Consider the following 16,839-nt stretch of genomic DNA (forward strand, 5'->3'; position numbering starts at 1 on the left):
TTTAGATTCATCTATCAAAGAAGATGCAAGTAGGTGCAAATATTATGGTTGTGTTCATTTATTTTTTATTACAAAATGTATGTAAATGTATATACAAATTAAGTGCAACCATGAGGCTTCTGAAAAAGTGCCAACCCAGCCCTCAGTGTCTCAAACTTTGGGGCATCTAGCAGGGGCACCATGTGTCTGCAGGAGAGTATCAGGCAGTTCTCATTAGATGTAGCCAAAACAGGAAGATTGTGCTGCTCTAAAAGGGCAGGTGGAAGATAAACCCTGTGGTACCTTGTCTCTTTAAATGAAACCAAGAGGCTATAGAAAAAGCTGTTCCCTCTGCAGTTAAAAGAGTGATAATTACAGAGCGACAGGCGCCTCTGTCATTCAGCAGGCAGCATCCCCAGGAAATCTTGCTCTGTAATCAAGGGAAGAGGTGCAATCAGGCCCCTATTCAGTCTTCGTTTAGAAACAGCCCCTGCTGGCAGCACAAGGGCTTTGGTGTGTTGTTTTGTGAAGCTGCTGAAGGCATCAACTGCAGTATTCTGCAGCCATTAAGGGAGTCAATACCTTTTCTAAGCATGCTTTTGGTTCACCTCCGCCCACAGAGCCCAAAGGAGGCCCTGGAACATGGGCAAAGCCTACACTGTGTCTTGGCTCTCTATACCTCCTTCCTACATGCTGGACGCTGAGCTGATGCTCATGCATATCAGCAAGTCTGTCCTCAACAGATGAGCTTGGAAAAGGAAGAGGATTTGTGCCTATATATGCAAGCAAATGTGATTGTGAGTGTGCAAGAGCACCATTACAAGTGTGCAAGTATGGCCTTTCGGACAGATACACCGGTATGTTGGTTACTTCTTGTTTAGAAGATAAAAGAAAATGTTTATGGTGAAGTAATATCAATGCTATTTGAATAGTACAAGAGCTTCAGCCTGTTGGCACCAGGCTAATCCAAGCAAGCATCAAGGGGCTTAGTGATGGAGTGGTGGGGAGACAGGTCACTTTGACGTCAGCTTCAGGATTCATGCCACCATCACCCAGCAATCTGCATATCAATTACTCTTCAAAGCAGTCACATGGTCACCAGATTCAGTCAACCACTTCTGACTCCAGCTGTATTGAAAAGTGTAATTTATTTTACTGTGAATTCATATTTTCTTAAATGCGCACACATTTGGACCCCAGTCACAGAAACTGCATGTGCCAGTGACCAGTAGGATATTCCACTGGTCATTTGAACATGCAGTTGCCACAATGTGTGCCATGCTGGTAATTAGGCATAACCATTCAGCACCAAATGCCCATAAGGTTTTCTAAACATCAAGGCCTGTGTTTTCACAAGATTTAGAGTTCCATCTTGTCACAGAATGTTACACTCTGTGATGAAATTCACTACAACAGGAACTGAACTCTGCACTGAAACTAGGACTGACAATTAATTGCAGTTAACTCACACAATTCAAAAAACGAATCACAATTTAAAAATTAATCACAATTAATCACAGTTTGAAATGCACTGTTAAACAATAGCATATCATTTGAAATATATTAAATATGTTGGATGTTTTTCTACACATTCAGATATGTTGGTTTCAGTTACAATATAGAATAAAAAATGTTCAATGCTCACTTTATATTATTCCAAATATTTTCATTGTAAAAAATATAAACAAAAGAAGTAATATTTCTCAATTCACCTCATATAAGTATTATATAGCAATCTCCTTATCATGAAAGTTCAACTGACAATGTAGTTTTTTGTGGATACCTAACTGAATTCAAAAACAAGACATTGTAAAACTTCAGCATCTACAAGTCCATTCAGTCTTACTCCTTGTTCAGCCAATCACTAAGGCAAATAAGTTTGTTTACATTTACAGGAGATACTGCTGCCAGCTTCTTATTTACAGTGCTATCTGTAAGTGAGAACAGGTGTTCACATGGCACTTCTGTAGCCAGCATTGCAAGGAATTTGTGTGACAGATATGCTAAACATTTGTATGCCCCTTCAGGCTTCTGCCACCATTCCAGAGAACAGGCTTCTAAGCTTGTTAAAAAAAATAATGTGTTAATTAAATTTGTGACTGAACTCTCTGGGTGAGAATAGTATTTCTCCTACTCTGTATTTTACCCACATGTTGTCATATATTTCATGTTACAGTAGTCTCAGATGATGACCCAGTACATGTTGTTCATTTTAAGAATACTTGCACTGCAGATATGACAAAACACAAAGAAGGTACCAATGTGAGATTTCTAAAGATCAACCTTCAGCTGGTAGCATGTGACTCAGATGGTGAAAGTGAACATGCATTAGTCTGCACTGTTTTGTGTGGTTATCAAACAGAACCCCTCCTTAGCATGGACACATGTCCTCTGGAATAGTGGTTTTAAGCATGATGGGACATATGAATCTTTAATGCATCTGGCACATAAATACCTTGTGATGCCAGTTGCAACAATTCCATTCAAATACCTCTTCTCACTTCCAGGTGACAATGTAAACAGGAAGAGGCAGCATTATCTCCTGCAAATATAAACAAACATGCTTATCTCAGTGATTGGTAGAACAAGATGTAGGACCGAGTGGACTTGTAGGTACTAAAGTTTTGAATGCAGGTTTTTGTACATAGTTTTACATTTGTAAGTTCAATTTTCATGACAAGAAGATTTCATCTTATACAAGTAGGCTGTGTCTACACTGGCATGAATTTCCGGAAATGCTTAAAACAGAATACTATTCCGTTTTCAGTTTTTCCAGAAAAGGAGCGTCTACATTGGCAGGCTGCTTTTCCAGAAAAGCCCTTTTTCCGGAAAAGCGTCTGTGGCCAATGTAGAAAAGAGCCCCGATTTCGCGATCCATTTTCACGATCAGGGCTTTTTTCCAGAAGAGCCATTTTCGCGATCGGGGCTTTTTTCCGGAAAAGACTACTGGGCTGTCTACACTGGCCCTTTTCCGGAACAGTGTTCTGGAATAAGGACTTATGCCTGAGCGGGAGCAGAATAGTTTTTTCGGAATAGCGGCTGATTTTGTACAGTAGAGCATCGTTGCTTTTCCGGAAATTCAAGGGCCAGTGTAGACAGCTCGCAGCTTATTCCAGAAAAGCGGCTGATTTTCCAGAATAAGTGGCCCAGTGTAGACACAGCCGTACTGTACTGCATTGAAAATACTACTTATTTTGGTTTTTACAGCACAAATATTTTTAATAAAAATAAATGTAAAGTGAGCACTATTCACTTTGTGTTGTGTTATAACTGAAATCGATATATTTGAAAGTGTAGAAAACACCCAAAATAGTTAAATAAATAGTATTCTATTATTATTTACCAGTGCAATTAATCGTGCTTATTTTTAATTATTTGACAGCCATAATTGAAACAATTTGTGTTACTGTAAATGGAGCTTCATTTCATCATTGTTCACTAGCACCAGGTTCCACTGGCTATTTATTTTTTATTTATTTCTCTGGCCATATGATAAATGAGTTTGTTGTGGTTTTACCATCTGCAGACACAGGTATCAATCAGTAGCCGCGTAACAGCCTGAAACTTGTCAAGAAAACTCATTATTCAAAAGGTACATATTGCATTTAGCTATTAAAACAGAAGTTATTGATTGGATCCTATCAACTTCCAATGAATGAGCTAATTCTACCGGCAACCGAGGTAAAACACATGCATGCAAATTAAAGGTCTGACAACTTGTATAAGCCTGTTAAGGATCCACAGCTGCTGGTGTCCAGTCAAAAGGGAGTCTGTCTCCTTTAAAAATAAAGAGAGATCAGGAATAAATTATTCATGTTAAATAACACTCATGCAAATATCCCAGGGGAGAATAAGGAAATAAACTAATGAGAAAACAGTAGCTCCAGCAACCAAAAGTTCACTTTCTTCGGTGAGGGAGTGAGAAAAGCAATAAATAATGAACAAACAATTTTTAAAAAGCTAGGTGGGTCAACAGTCGATCAAGCTACTGATAGGAAGTTCTGGGTCCAGTCCTGCAATTCTCATGCCAGTGAGGTCAGAGGAAGCTTTACGAGATCCACGTCAGTGAGCGTTTGTTTTTTTGCTTCTCACTTGTTTGTGGCCCCTGACTGATTTTTTGGTGGGTGGGCGGCTCCCAACCCAAAAAAGGTTCCCCACTGCTGCTTTATGACATTGGGCTTAGAGGTCACAACTGCAGGATCACGTCTTTGGTGAAGGATTAAGTTGAGAAGATGGACAGTGAAGGAGAAAACAAGACTGTTTATAAAAATAATTAAAACAAACATAACATACATCATGGCATAATATCCAACAGGAGAAATGAGAGCAGCCAAGGACATTCTTAAGGAAATGTCTGAGTTAAAGCTGAGGTGAAAGGGAACAGTACATGGTTAACATGGGTTAAAATACCGTACATAAAAAGCACATTATGGCAAAATCCTCCCTGCCCTCATTAAGTAGCAGGGAAATTGATACATCATTACAGAAAAGAAATGGCAATGATGACATGTGATTTCACACACAACAACAACATTGACTGACCTCACTGATGTCTGTGCCACACACATCCGTGGTCCCATTAGAAGATGTATTTCTCACACCACACTTCCCAGAAAGAAATATGGGAATTGTATCACTCAAGCCTTGTCCAGAGCTGTCAGCGCTGCTCTATAGGTGGGCAGAAGCCCAACTTGCTTACAGCATTTTTCAAGACATGCTGAAAGCCACGGACTGTTGATATCTAAAGTAATTCCCTGTGGAACCTTGATCCATTAGCTCAGAAAGTAGGAAGAGGCTTGTTTCTTTATGGGTCAGAGTCCAAATGCACGTGTGGATCCTGCACTCTTCTATCCCACAAAACTTTCATTTACTTCAGCAGGATTTGGGAGTCTAGAAAGGATGCTAGGCGCAGGCCCATATATTCAGCACTAATGCTATATGATGGCTTAATTTCACTGAGCAACCCCAAGAGCCTCAGTTCCTCTAAAGGCCCAAGCTCCATAAATCATTCTCTCTCATTCATGAACCCATCCTTAGTGGTGCCAAACTCTCAGTTTAGAGCAGAAAAGACAGGGAAAGCCTGGGATATTTAGCATCTCTCATGATTGCATGCTCTGCTGTATGTTGCCCACTACGATTTTACACTCCCATAGAGTGATATGGATGCCAAGATGCAAGTGAGCAACCAACCAGAAACTTCTTGTGATGTTTTTTGCACTCCAAAGTCTAGGGGATTTCTGGCCAATTTACAACCAAGATATCCCAAGTCCCTGGTCTTACGTTATTTTATTTAAAAAAGACACTGCAGCAAGATTTGGATTTCTCACTGTCAATCTAAGGAGCTTTATCCAAGTCAAGAGCCTTTATGGACTCCAAAAAGAGTGGAGCCCACTGGTGAGAGTCAATTACTGTGACATTTATTTCTTTTATTTCCTGTATGTCTTTATTTTTGCTAAATCCTGTCAGTCAAGTATGAATTCCACAAAGTCCATAACAAGGGTCTTTCACATTTACTCTTCATTTTATATGCACTTCCTTGGTTAATGGGAGTGGGAGGAAGAAATCAAAGAAATATTTGGGATTTGACCCATCTCTCCTATAAACCTGTGGTGCTCATTAACTCATTGCTTTACCTTTCCCAGTCCCCTTAACTAGTGGTGAGGACTCTCTCCACATTCCCAAAGCTGTGTCACATCTGCAGGATTCCCTCTTGGCAATCACATGTAACCTTTGCTATTTCCTATGGAGGGGGGGTGTTTATGATTTGGAGGGGGACTCTAATAGAGCCGTGGTCCCCAACACGGTGCCCGCAGGCACCATGGCGCCCGCGGGGGCATTTGTCTGTGCCCGCCAAGTGCTCAGGGCTGGCCTGGCCCCGGGCACGTGGCACATGCGCGGTGCCGGAGCCAGCCCCGGACGCGTGGCGCACGGTGAGCGCCGGCCCCGGGGGCGCCGCGGATTGACCCCCTGCGGGGAGGGGAGGGGGAGAGAGCGCCAGCGCCGGCCCCGGGCGCGTGGCGCATGGGGGAGGGGAGGGAGAGAGCGCCAGCGCCAGCCCCGGGCGCGCGGTGCTTGAGGGGAGAGCGCCGGCCCCGGGAATGTGGCTATGGGGGGGCCCCGCCCCCCGGGCGCCCGGCGGGCGAACGGCCACGCCCCCTGGCGCCCGGCAACCCCAAATGGTTGGGGACCACTGTAATAGAGGCATAAGACCTTTATTGAAGTCACACTAAATGAAAAATAAAATGATCTCTTACCTTCTGAGCAGAGTTTGCCAATGTGTCCAGTGGCTGAGCAGTCACAATGTGGCTCACCATCCAGGAGGAAACAAGTGCCACCATTCTCACAAGGGTTCTCTATACACAGTCCTTCCATGTCCAAACGGATCCCCTGGTGGCCGAGCAGCTGCGGTTCCGAGTTGCCATACTTCAGGTCCAGGATAAATCCCTGAAATGGAGGCTCACTCAGGACACCATCGAGGGTCAAGGCAGCAGGGCGGATATCTGACGGAACGCCGCCCACAAAGAGGTCACTGACGATGTTCATATACTGGCGCTGTGGACGCACTTCACCGGGCTTGGCTTCACCATCCAGCACCAGCACCGTCCGGAGGTGGTTGCGGCTGACCATCAGGAAGTGCCAGTTGCTGTCATTGACCTGCTTTTCTGTGACAACCGTGGTCTCAGCACAGTCCACACTGAACCGCAGCTGGATGCGCCCATCAACCAGGGACAAGCAGAGGAAGTCGCAGACACCGCCATCATCAAAGTAGAGGAGCAGCCCAGCCGAGACGTTGGTCTTGAACTGGAAGCTCAGGTCGCTCCTGGTGCTAGCATCCCAGCGGAGGTAGCGGGCCCACTGATTGGGGAGGCCCATGAACTCCAGGCCCAGGCAGAGGCCTAGTAAGGAGCCCAGCAGTAAGCTCACCTTCAGGGTGAAGCAGACGGAGTGGAGAGTGAAGCCCATTGTTGCAAAAGCCTGCTCTTTCCTAGAGGAAAATAAAAGCCACAGCTGTGGTAAGAAGGACCCCAGGAAAAATCACAGTAGCTGATAAATTCCACAGGGAGAGAAGGAAAGCATAGAGAGAGCACGCACAAGTGGAGAATTCACTTCTCCCAGGAAAGATCTCAGCTATCCTTTAGGATCCGGAGGCCTTTATCCCAGAAGGAGAGGGCACGTGGCAAGAATTCTCCAGGTGAGAAACCTTCTTGAAGGACAAAAAACTTAAGGTGATCGCGTTTTGGTAGAAAACCCAAAAATGACCTGGGTGTAGCGAGGAGAAAGAGTGCAGAGGTAAAAGCCAAATTTCAAATTCCAGAATCCGAGCAGCAATGACAACAGAGATGAAGGTGAGGTGGTAGTGAACTCAGAAAGGATATAACCATTGAGAGGACAAAAATAAAGTCAGTCTTCAGGGTGCATTGAAGGTGATCCAGCACATAACTCACCACTTGGCATTCAAAGAGCTTGCAAAACCTGTAAGGACAAAGGGAGAGGTATAAGGGAAGGTGTGGGGGGGGGGGGGGGAAAGGAATCAGTGCCACAGCTCACCAGAACTCAAGTATAGTTGGTAATCTGAGATTTGTATACATTTCCTGGAGCAATATTTCCTTATTTAACTGGCAGGATTTCATATATATGTGTCTACCTGCAGTTATTACCTCAGGGTATGTCTACACTACCACCCTAGTTCGAACTAGGGTGGTTAATGTAGGCATTCGAAGTTGCAAATGAAGCCCAGGATTTAAATATCCCGGGCTTCATTTGCATCTTGCCAGGCGCCGCCATTTTTAAATCCCCGTTAATGCGGACTCCGTGCCCGCGGCTACACGCAGCACGGAGTAGGTAGTTTGAATTAGGCTACTGTAACTACTGTTACACCTCATTCCAGGCAGCGCCCGGCAAGATGCAAATGAAGCTCGGGATATTTAAATCCCGGGCTTCATTTGCAACTTCGAATGCCTACATTAATCACCCTAGTTCGAACTAGGATGGTAGTGTAGACATACCCTCATTTCCCCAGGTAGGAGGGCAAATTATACCATCATCAAGGCATGAGCATGGATTGCAGATGCTCAAGTCATGATCTGGCCCGAGCATAGCAGATAAATAATGCTGAGAACTTCTGATGAATAGTAAAAACCCTGCCACTCACCTTGAGAAACACTCCTTCCAAAAAGTTTAATATCATCCCTCTGTAATATGAGTATAGCCCCACAGCAAGCCACTCACTAATGCTGGTTCCCCTTTTACAGCATGTAACTTTAAGCAAGTTAGCCTCTTCTACAGGTTCTAACACACTGACAGAGGGCAGTTTATTTTATCTTCATTGACCAGCAGAGCCTAAGAGCATTCACAAGAGCCAAGTTTTTCCCTCCCTTCGACCTTAGGAATGCCACTCAATTCAAGGAGACCAAATGCTCTCAGTTACACTGGTGTAAAATTGGAGCAACTCCAGTCATCAAGTGGAGATGTTCTAGATTTAAACCAGTGTCACTAAAAGCAGAATCTGCTCCCACAAATAAAATATACTATATTGGAATGTTACACAGGTGTAGTCTTTGTCTGAAAATACTGGGTAAAAGAAAGGCTGTTGTAAGAACAGAGACTTGTACATATACACGGGCTGGGCATGAGCCTCTAGGGAAAGACTATCTTGTCAAGTTCAGCAAAAGTACAAAGCTAGACTGGATGGCTCAGGGGACTGACATGAGGCCTTTCCAAAACTGTCAATCTGGCACCTTTAACCAGCACTAAAAACAGGTCACTTGAAACACAAAATGAATCAATTACAAGAGGACCTGTAAGCAACAGAGAAACGTGAGTTTTCAATGCCCAATGCAAGTCATCCCCATTCCCTGCAGCTGCCTGACTGGAGCTCGTTAGCTTAACTGCTATAAACGCAAATACAATCAAGTCAAAACCAGAGGGAAGATAATTCCTTTTAATTGTTAACAGCTTGGTTCAGGCTGATGGATGGGAGAAGGCAGGCAGCATTAAGAGAGGTGTAAAGAAAAAAGGACCCAAATGTTCAAATCATTTCTCCTCCTGATAACCCAGACATTGGTTCAGTCATTTATTTTGGGGCCTTGCAAAGCAACAGCAGCTAAAGATACCTGGCTTGCATCTGTTTGCCCTTCTCTGTGTTCCCCAGTGGCTCCACTAAAATACCCCATGATTTATTGGGCAGGGAAGAGGGAAAGGGACAGGGAGAGGGAGCGAGAGCAAGAGAAGACCCAGGCCTGGAATTATTGATGAGACAGTATTAAGACTATAATAACATGTGTAAATTAGCTGGCAAAGTGTTTCCAGCAACTAAAGGTTCCCTAGAATGTTTACCGCTGCCATGGCAGAACTATTTTCCCCATTAGGATTCCAATGGTCTTTAACAACCCTGAGGGAGAGAGGCAGACAAGCATTGTATGGCAGCCAGCCCCACAGAGACCCCACAGTGGAACATCTCCTTCAGTAGCTTTAGATTCTCTTGTGTAAAGTGGGGGTAACCATTCACTTGACTAAAAATAAACTCTCTTTCTAACAAAAAAAGGACTCTTCCAGAGCTAATAAAAGTTGTTGCTTCAGCACCTTTCAAGGCAGACAGCAGACAAGTATTCACAGAACAGGTATGGTATTCCCCACAATAAAGCAAGCTCCCTTTACAGATTAATAGGATGGAAGTCTCAACTCCAATCTGCGGAGGGTAATTCAGTCCCCTTGCCCATTCAATGTTTGGCCCTTCCTGAAGTTGCAACAATGGGGATCATCACCAGTGGTGGTGATTTCAGCATCTGTCCATAAAGGAATGAGCTGAGACCCACCAACTTGTTTCCCACAGCATCCCAGAAAATCAGCGAAGTGGAAACTAGTCAGAGGTACCTGCACTGGGTTCAGATTGCTGACCAAAGTAGAGAATCCAGATACTTTCCCATCATCAATTCCCCTCAATGTATTTTTAGAGAAGAAAAGGTCATTTTTATTTAGGCAGAGAAAGGAGAGAAGATCGCTTTAGACCATGACAAATTATAAGCGTCATTTCTTGATATGTATGTATTCTAACGGGTTTTGGGAAGACGGCCTATACAGTCTACATCCAGGGCAGACTGGGCCTGTGCAAGAATCCTCCTACAGCTCTGCCAATGCCCCTTAATCTGGCCGTGCAGTACCCACTGCTATTCCAGTCATGGATCCCAGGCAGCTCTGCCAATGTAAATAACTTGCTGTCCCTTTTGGCATTAGAAAGGATTTGAATGCAAACCTTTAGAGTGTAAAAGACTAACACTCATGCCTGCTGCTCACTAAGTTCCCCCCAGTCTACTATCTCAAACCATACACATATGGTATGAAACTCCTCTCGACATATGTGATGGGGTCTTCAGATCCCACACGGAACCAAGGCAAAGAATAGAATAATACATGGCTAGGGAGGTCCCACTCCTCAACAGATGCAGGGTGTGCCTCCAGCAGAGGAATAGTTTAAAAGGACACTGCGGGAGGGAGCTGCGGGCAATGCCAGGAAGCAAGGCTGGTGCTGGTAGCTGTGACAAGAGCGGCTTCAACTTTAATGATGTTCTAGCAGCACGGAGTCTGATTTTCCCACATCTCTAGGAAGCTGAAAGCCCTACAAGAGGCTGCTTTGAATAGGATCTTAATGGACCAAATGGAGTCTTTGGAACCAATGGCCAAACCCCAAAGAGCAAAGCTCCAATTGGGTAGGATGCAACCAAGGGGAAAGCATAGCTTGGGGATAGATCAATTACTAGTCCAGTAGCTTGGGAATGGATCAATTATTAGTCCTAACACTTTGAGAAACCACCTATGGCTCTGGATTAGGATCCAGTTGAACGGGTGGTTTCAGGTCCCCCTACCTCACACCTTGTTCTTCTGCTGTGGCAGAACCCCAAGGGAAGTAATAGGAACATTGAGAAGAAGTTGAGGCCTGCCCTGCACAACTTTGCTGGGGCTCCCACTCTGCCAGCTAAACCAGCAAAAACTGTATAGCCTCTGCCTCAGCCCCTCTGCCAGTTAGTCATCAGACCATCTCTTGTAATAGAGAACTGTATTAACAGCCTCATGCAATACAGCTCCACCAGAAAGATACTGCACATCCTCTAGAAAACAGTAGGGTTTTTTTTAATGTGTCCTCTCTGGCGAACCTCAAACTTTTTTTGCAGCATGAATCCCATTTTGAGTGAGAGGTTGTGCGCTAGATACTTCCCCTCCCAGGGACAATCACACAGCAGCCCTGCACCAATTCCAGCAGTTTCTCACATGGCAAGTAACACTTCAAAGGTTTTTAAAGTATTGGGAGCCTATTTTAGTGCAATTTAGCAGCAGGAAATGAGAAGAAGAGCCAGCCCCATATGACCAGCCAGCTCTTCACAGCCCACCAGCAAGCCCTCCACAGAGTGCAGTTTGAGAAATACTGCTCTGAAAGGATCACTGTCCAGCAGACCACCCTCATGACACCCTGACACCTACCTTTGCTCCCTCTGCTTCAGACTTCAGAGCAGGAGGAGACAAAGCACACAGTCTGCACTTTGAGCAGACGGCTCCGCATTACGCACAAAGAAAACCCACTGCAGGAAGTACACCTACTTGCACTATTCAAACTTCCCACTCACAAGAATGAAAGCTGCAGAAATCCCAGAGATGAAGAAGGAAAAATACTAAAACAAGGCTTTGGGGGAAGGGTCAACATCTAATGTTGCCTGTCCCCCAGCCACCTTGCCAAGACTAAGGGGCAGCTTATTTATGCCATGAGATGAGAAGCCATTTTCTTAAAAGCCCTCAGAGGGGGTCCGCCCTTGCTGCGGAGTGGCTCTCAAATGCTTATCGGTTCTATGTGGAGAGCGAGTGAGTATGAGTGACAATATCTAATTGCCAACTAATTTCCATAATTACTGACTGGCACACTTTTTATGCTGTGTTAATTTCTTTGCAAATGTTCGCACAACGCAAAAGCTCAGGAAACAGAGAAATCAGACAGGACACAGAGCTGATATGCAAGTTATTTACCAAACTGCACAGAAAGGCTTCAAGAGATTGGTTTGCCAATCTCGGGTCTCTGCCGTCCCCCTTCTCTGCCTCCTTCGTTGACTGCTAATTGCTTAGGGATGGATATTTAAGTGTAATTTTCATCAATTTCACACACAGAAAAAACAGCAGCACTGGATAGAGCAATGTTCATGCAGTCAGGAGCTATGCTGGCTTCCCACAAACAGCTAGCCTGTTATTCCAGCCCTGAGTGTCTCACATAGTTTAGCTGATGCACCCCAAACCTAATCTGCAGCACCCTCAGTTAGCCCATGCCTAAACCTCCCTGAGCAGAAACTGCTAATCATACCATACACTGTAATATGAAGACCACATCATTCAAGAGCAACCTGAGATTCACAGTATCAGAGGGGCAGCCATGTTAGTCTGAATCTCCTAAAGTGGCGAGGAGTCCTATAGACTAACTGAAGTGTTGATACATCTGACGAAGTGGGTCTTTGTCCACGAAAGCTTATGCTCCAACACTTTAGTTAGTCTATAAGGTGCCACAGGATTCCTCGCCACTTCTGAGATTCACAGACTCCTCTCACCTCTGTCTTGAGCCAACAACTTATCTTCTACAGGGAAAAAGAAAGTGCAGTAATTCAGCCTCCTTCTTAGCCCCTAAAGAGCTAGTCCTGCTCCCACTCACAAATTTTAACAGAGACTGGCCCTAATTTGGGGTGGTATCAATTGGTGTCCCTGGAGATGGCCCAAGGCAGAGCAGCAGGATCATTACAGGCTGATAGTATATTCTGTCCAATATAATCCCATGAAATTCAAAATCAATAATTGATATTAAAAGCTGCATTTGCCCCTGGCAGAGGTAGGAGACGCTGATAGTATTTGTTTATCTTCTTTACACCTGTCTAATTCAATGCTGGGTAATAGGATCTGTTTGGATCATGCCTTTTGCCTGGTTCTTTAAAGAGCTAACTTTCTTTTAAACACAAATCCTCCTGGGTGGGTCTATACCCAGCTGAGCTCTAGCTAAAAGAGTGGAAAATGGAAAAAGAAAGAAAAAGAAAAACCTTCCAATGAAAAATGCAGACATGAAAACTGAGTTACTGCTGGCACTGGGGGAAAAAAATCCCAAACAAACCACACACTCTAGCCTCTTTGGTGAGGGCACAGAGTGAGATGTTTGCACAGCGATGACAGGAGATAGGAAAGCTTTTAAAAATAAAGAGACTGGAGAAAGTGACTTAGGTAAATTTTGTTCTTCCTTCTTCCAGGAGAATCTGCTTCTTTGCCATAAACTCTGAACCCAGCACCACTCTCTTACTGGGCTGGAGAAATCTGTGAGTTAGTTCAGGGGATAGACTGAAGAACCCACTGTCCCTCCCCTTAACCTCACCACACAGAAGCCCTCAGGCAATTCAACCCCTCAGGAATGGAAAACCCCCTTGCTCTGGCTGGTTTCTCCAGACTCAGATAAACTGCCTGGACTCTCCATCCTTGATGTGGCCATGGTGTTGTTACTTTATTAATAATGGCATCAGCATATAGTTTCCTTAAGAGATGGGGTTATAAAAAGCACTTACAGAAGACTGGGCTTTTTTACTCTCTCTCACACACTCTCTCTCTGATGATTTGTGATCAGGATGGTTAAGACTTATCTGCCCCAGCCTGTCTGTTCTCTTCCTCTTGCTACAGAAGAAAGGGTACAGCCAGAGTGTCCCTTTCTTACCAAACCAGCCCAGGATTTCACTTGAGGAAATGTTACCTCATCCACATGGGCTTACACACTATGTGAGATGGATAACCACACATAAGGGCGATGAGTACACACATACTCATTTCATGTCAGACACAAAGTTAAAATGAGGACTAAGAAAGCTGGCAACATGCTCAGTTCAACTGAAAGCACAGGCCATGACAGCACAGCCTACAAAACCAGCGGGCTGGGAAGCCATCTGGCTGCTGGAAGAGTTAATATTTTATAATGAAGATAATCACCCTTCAAGGCTCTTGCCTCCTGGGACTATTAAATAGACTCAATTCAGAACCAGAGCTCTTCAGTTCTAGTATGGGAGAAGGAGGGGCAGAAAAGAGTCGGGGGGAAACCACGCATCTCTTCTTTCCTCCAACCCCTTCTACTCCTCCCCCCCAAAAATAGCCTGTATAGTCCATGAGGTGACCTTTAACCAGCTTACCTAGCTCTAGCTCAGCGTGGATACAATTTACCGACCATTTCTGCTCTCCAGCTTTCTTAACACAAAGAAGAAAAATCAAAACCCAGGCACAAAGGAAAAAAGAAAGACAGAGAAAATAACCCTGCAGAGCAATCATGCCTGGGGCTGCTCTGATGGCTCTTTCTGTTCCCTTCTAGGACACTGAAATGACTCCCAGTGTGTTAATTACTCCCATTACCACAAACTCTTCACTGACAAGAACTAGCTTGGAGGAGGGGTTGGCAGTGGCTGAACAGTTAGTGCTCTGTGCTGCCACACAGGAGAAACCAGGCTCCCTTAGCTGCAAGCTGCTGACAACAATGACTGAATGCTGCAAAAGCCAGCGCGCTTGGCTGCTTCGGGGAACTGGACAGAACAAGGGAATCCTGATCCCTAGATCCTGTTTTCTGCTCTGCTGGTGATTCAACTGAAATGCCCCTTCCCTTCTGTTCTCCAAGTTTCAGTTTTCCCATCTTTAAAATGGGGACAATGTTGTAAACTAGAGATCCACAGATAAAAACCCTTTAATATTCTCATTTATTGTACTGTTATCATGTCCTCACTTCACTTCCGTGCAGCCTCTCCCTTCTGCCAACAATAATCCCTTATATTTTACAGCACAGCTCGTCCAACAGGACCTGTAAGCACTGTACGATGGAGAAGAGAGTCAATATAGCAGGCATGCTATAAACTTTTAATTGCCGTGAGTATAAGGTGACCACAGTTCCCATAAGTGGTGAAGCATCCCCCTTCAGATTCCATCTGTGCTATGTATGGTACAGATAAAAAATTGCAAATATGTTGGAGTGTCTGTCTCAAAAAGGGAGAGGACACAACAACTACCGAAAATTCAAATTTGAGCCTTTTGTTACTAACTTGCAAATGGGATCACTCCTAGGAAAACTGTGCCATGATTGCAAGTCTTCAGAAGAGGCCTGTTGGCCAAGAAGAATTGATCTGGCTTAAGAAAAAGTCATCTCTGTAATCATTTGTTCTCTCCTGTCTTAGCTTCTAAGCTCTTTCTGTTGTGCGTTTGTACAACACCTAGCACAAAGGCCTGGTCCACAACAGGCAGTAGCACAACACAAATGAGGAATAGCGATTTTCTCCATTTTTCACAGCACCAAAATATAATCACTACTGACTGGGACGCAGTAGCAAGAATATATAACAATTTAGAACAAGAAGGGAAATGATGTCCCGTATCTCTTTTGTGCGGGTAGAACATACATTCCCAACATCTCTCAGTGCTTTCTGGGCTCCCTACCCTGCTTTCCACTATAATAAAGAAGTTAACGGCTATTTTAAATAGCATTCCCAACCGAAAAGGGAGGGTGAATAGATGGGCAGAGTGTAACTGCCCACACTAAAATTCTTCCGAGGAGGTGTGTGTGTGTGGGAGGGGTTGTATGAGGAATAAGGGTTATTTCGAGAGAAGGGTTTTCTCTCGAAATAACCGTGTCTTAATAGTGTCTGTTATTTGGAAATAGCGTTATTTCGAAATAGCGCCATAACGTGATTATGCAAATGAAGCACGGGATATTTAAATCCCAGCTTCATTTGCAATTTCAAATATCTTCATCTGCATGTCTCAAAAGAGGGTGCAAGTGTAGACATACCCTAAGTGACTTATCCAATAAGCCAATGGCAGGAAGAAATTAGCTCCCTGACACCTATCCTTAAAATTTACCAATAGACCACACTGAGCTCCTGTTTGGCCAAGGACTTCTTGGTTTGCGCAGGTCCTGTGGGATGGTCTTTTCAAACCAGTCGAATTTTGCATTGCTTCAGAGTGAGCACAGCAGGAAGAACCACAATGGATTATGAGCAGCAGGGAACAAGAAAGAATCAGTGTAGATTTGTGATTAAATGGATATGCTCAGATGGGAAGATGAAACTGGGTAACACCCTCTCACGCTCCCAAAATGCCAGCTGCCCCTTTCTGATCATAACGTGGAGTCTGGTCCCCTCTGGCTCAAATGAAAACAAGTGAAGTCTGGTTAGCAAAGAAATAAATGGTCATCTGACCCCAGGAACCCAGTGATAGCTTTTCCCATTATGTAACATATAACTCTCTCTCCACATTGTTTAACATAATTTGATAATCTCATGCTAAATTTGTACTACGCTTCCCACAAATACAACAACGTGCAAACCTAACAAATGGAGATAAGCCAGATGCAGCCCAGAAGCCTTCAGTTTAGCCCTGAGCCCTTCAACTGCACATACTATAGTACACACATTTGGGTATTAACTGGGAATGAATCTCAGGCCATCCAATTAAATTGTGGAGCCAAGGTGGACAAGGTAACACTCATGCAGACCTTGCTTCCTCCTAATTACTGCTGCCCCCAAAACAGAAGAGGGAAGGAGGTTGGCTTGTTAGAAATATTACTTACACCTTACACACAGACCATCCAAACCTAGCTGTGACTGATGATGGCATCCCATTCGTTCCTGAAACATTTTGCATCCTCACATTCACCATTTTTTCAAAATTATAATACATTTTGTACAATGCATTTCTTCTGAGGTACCATCTGAAAGCTCACAAATAGCTGATTATTATCCCAATAAAATATGTGTGGCAACATTTTATGTAAAGTTATAAGAGTCTACTGTATGATATGTTCCAAGTTCAGAAAAGATGGCACAA

At 44.2% G+C, this 16,839-nt stretch overlaps 1 protein-coding gene across 1 annotated transcript in view; it reads right to left on the bottom strand.

Annotated features, from left to right (window-relative positions):
- Positions 1-16,839, bottom strand: part of NRXN3 (neurexin 3) — a 1,560,739-nt gene that overhangs the window by 1,479,231 nt on the left and 64,669 nt on the right. The window contains exon 2 of the mRNA XM_089778404.1: positions 6,234-7,452. Within this exon, the coding sequence (XP_089634530.1) occupies positions 6,234-6,942 (709 nt within the window). The 5' untranslated portion in view covers positions 6,943-7,452. The remainder of the gene's footprint in view (positions 1-6,233; positions 7,453-16,839) is intronic.

Source organism: Pelodiscus sinensis, chromosome 5, assembly GCF_052426305.1.
Source record: "Pelodiscus sinensis isolate ZL-2025 chromosome 5, ASM5242630v1, whole genome shotgun sequence".
In the NCBI taxonomy this organism is placed as follows: domain Eukaryota; kingdom Metazoa; phylum Chordata; order Testudines; family Trionychidae; genus Pelodiscus; species Pelodiscus sinensis.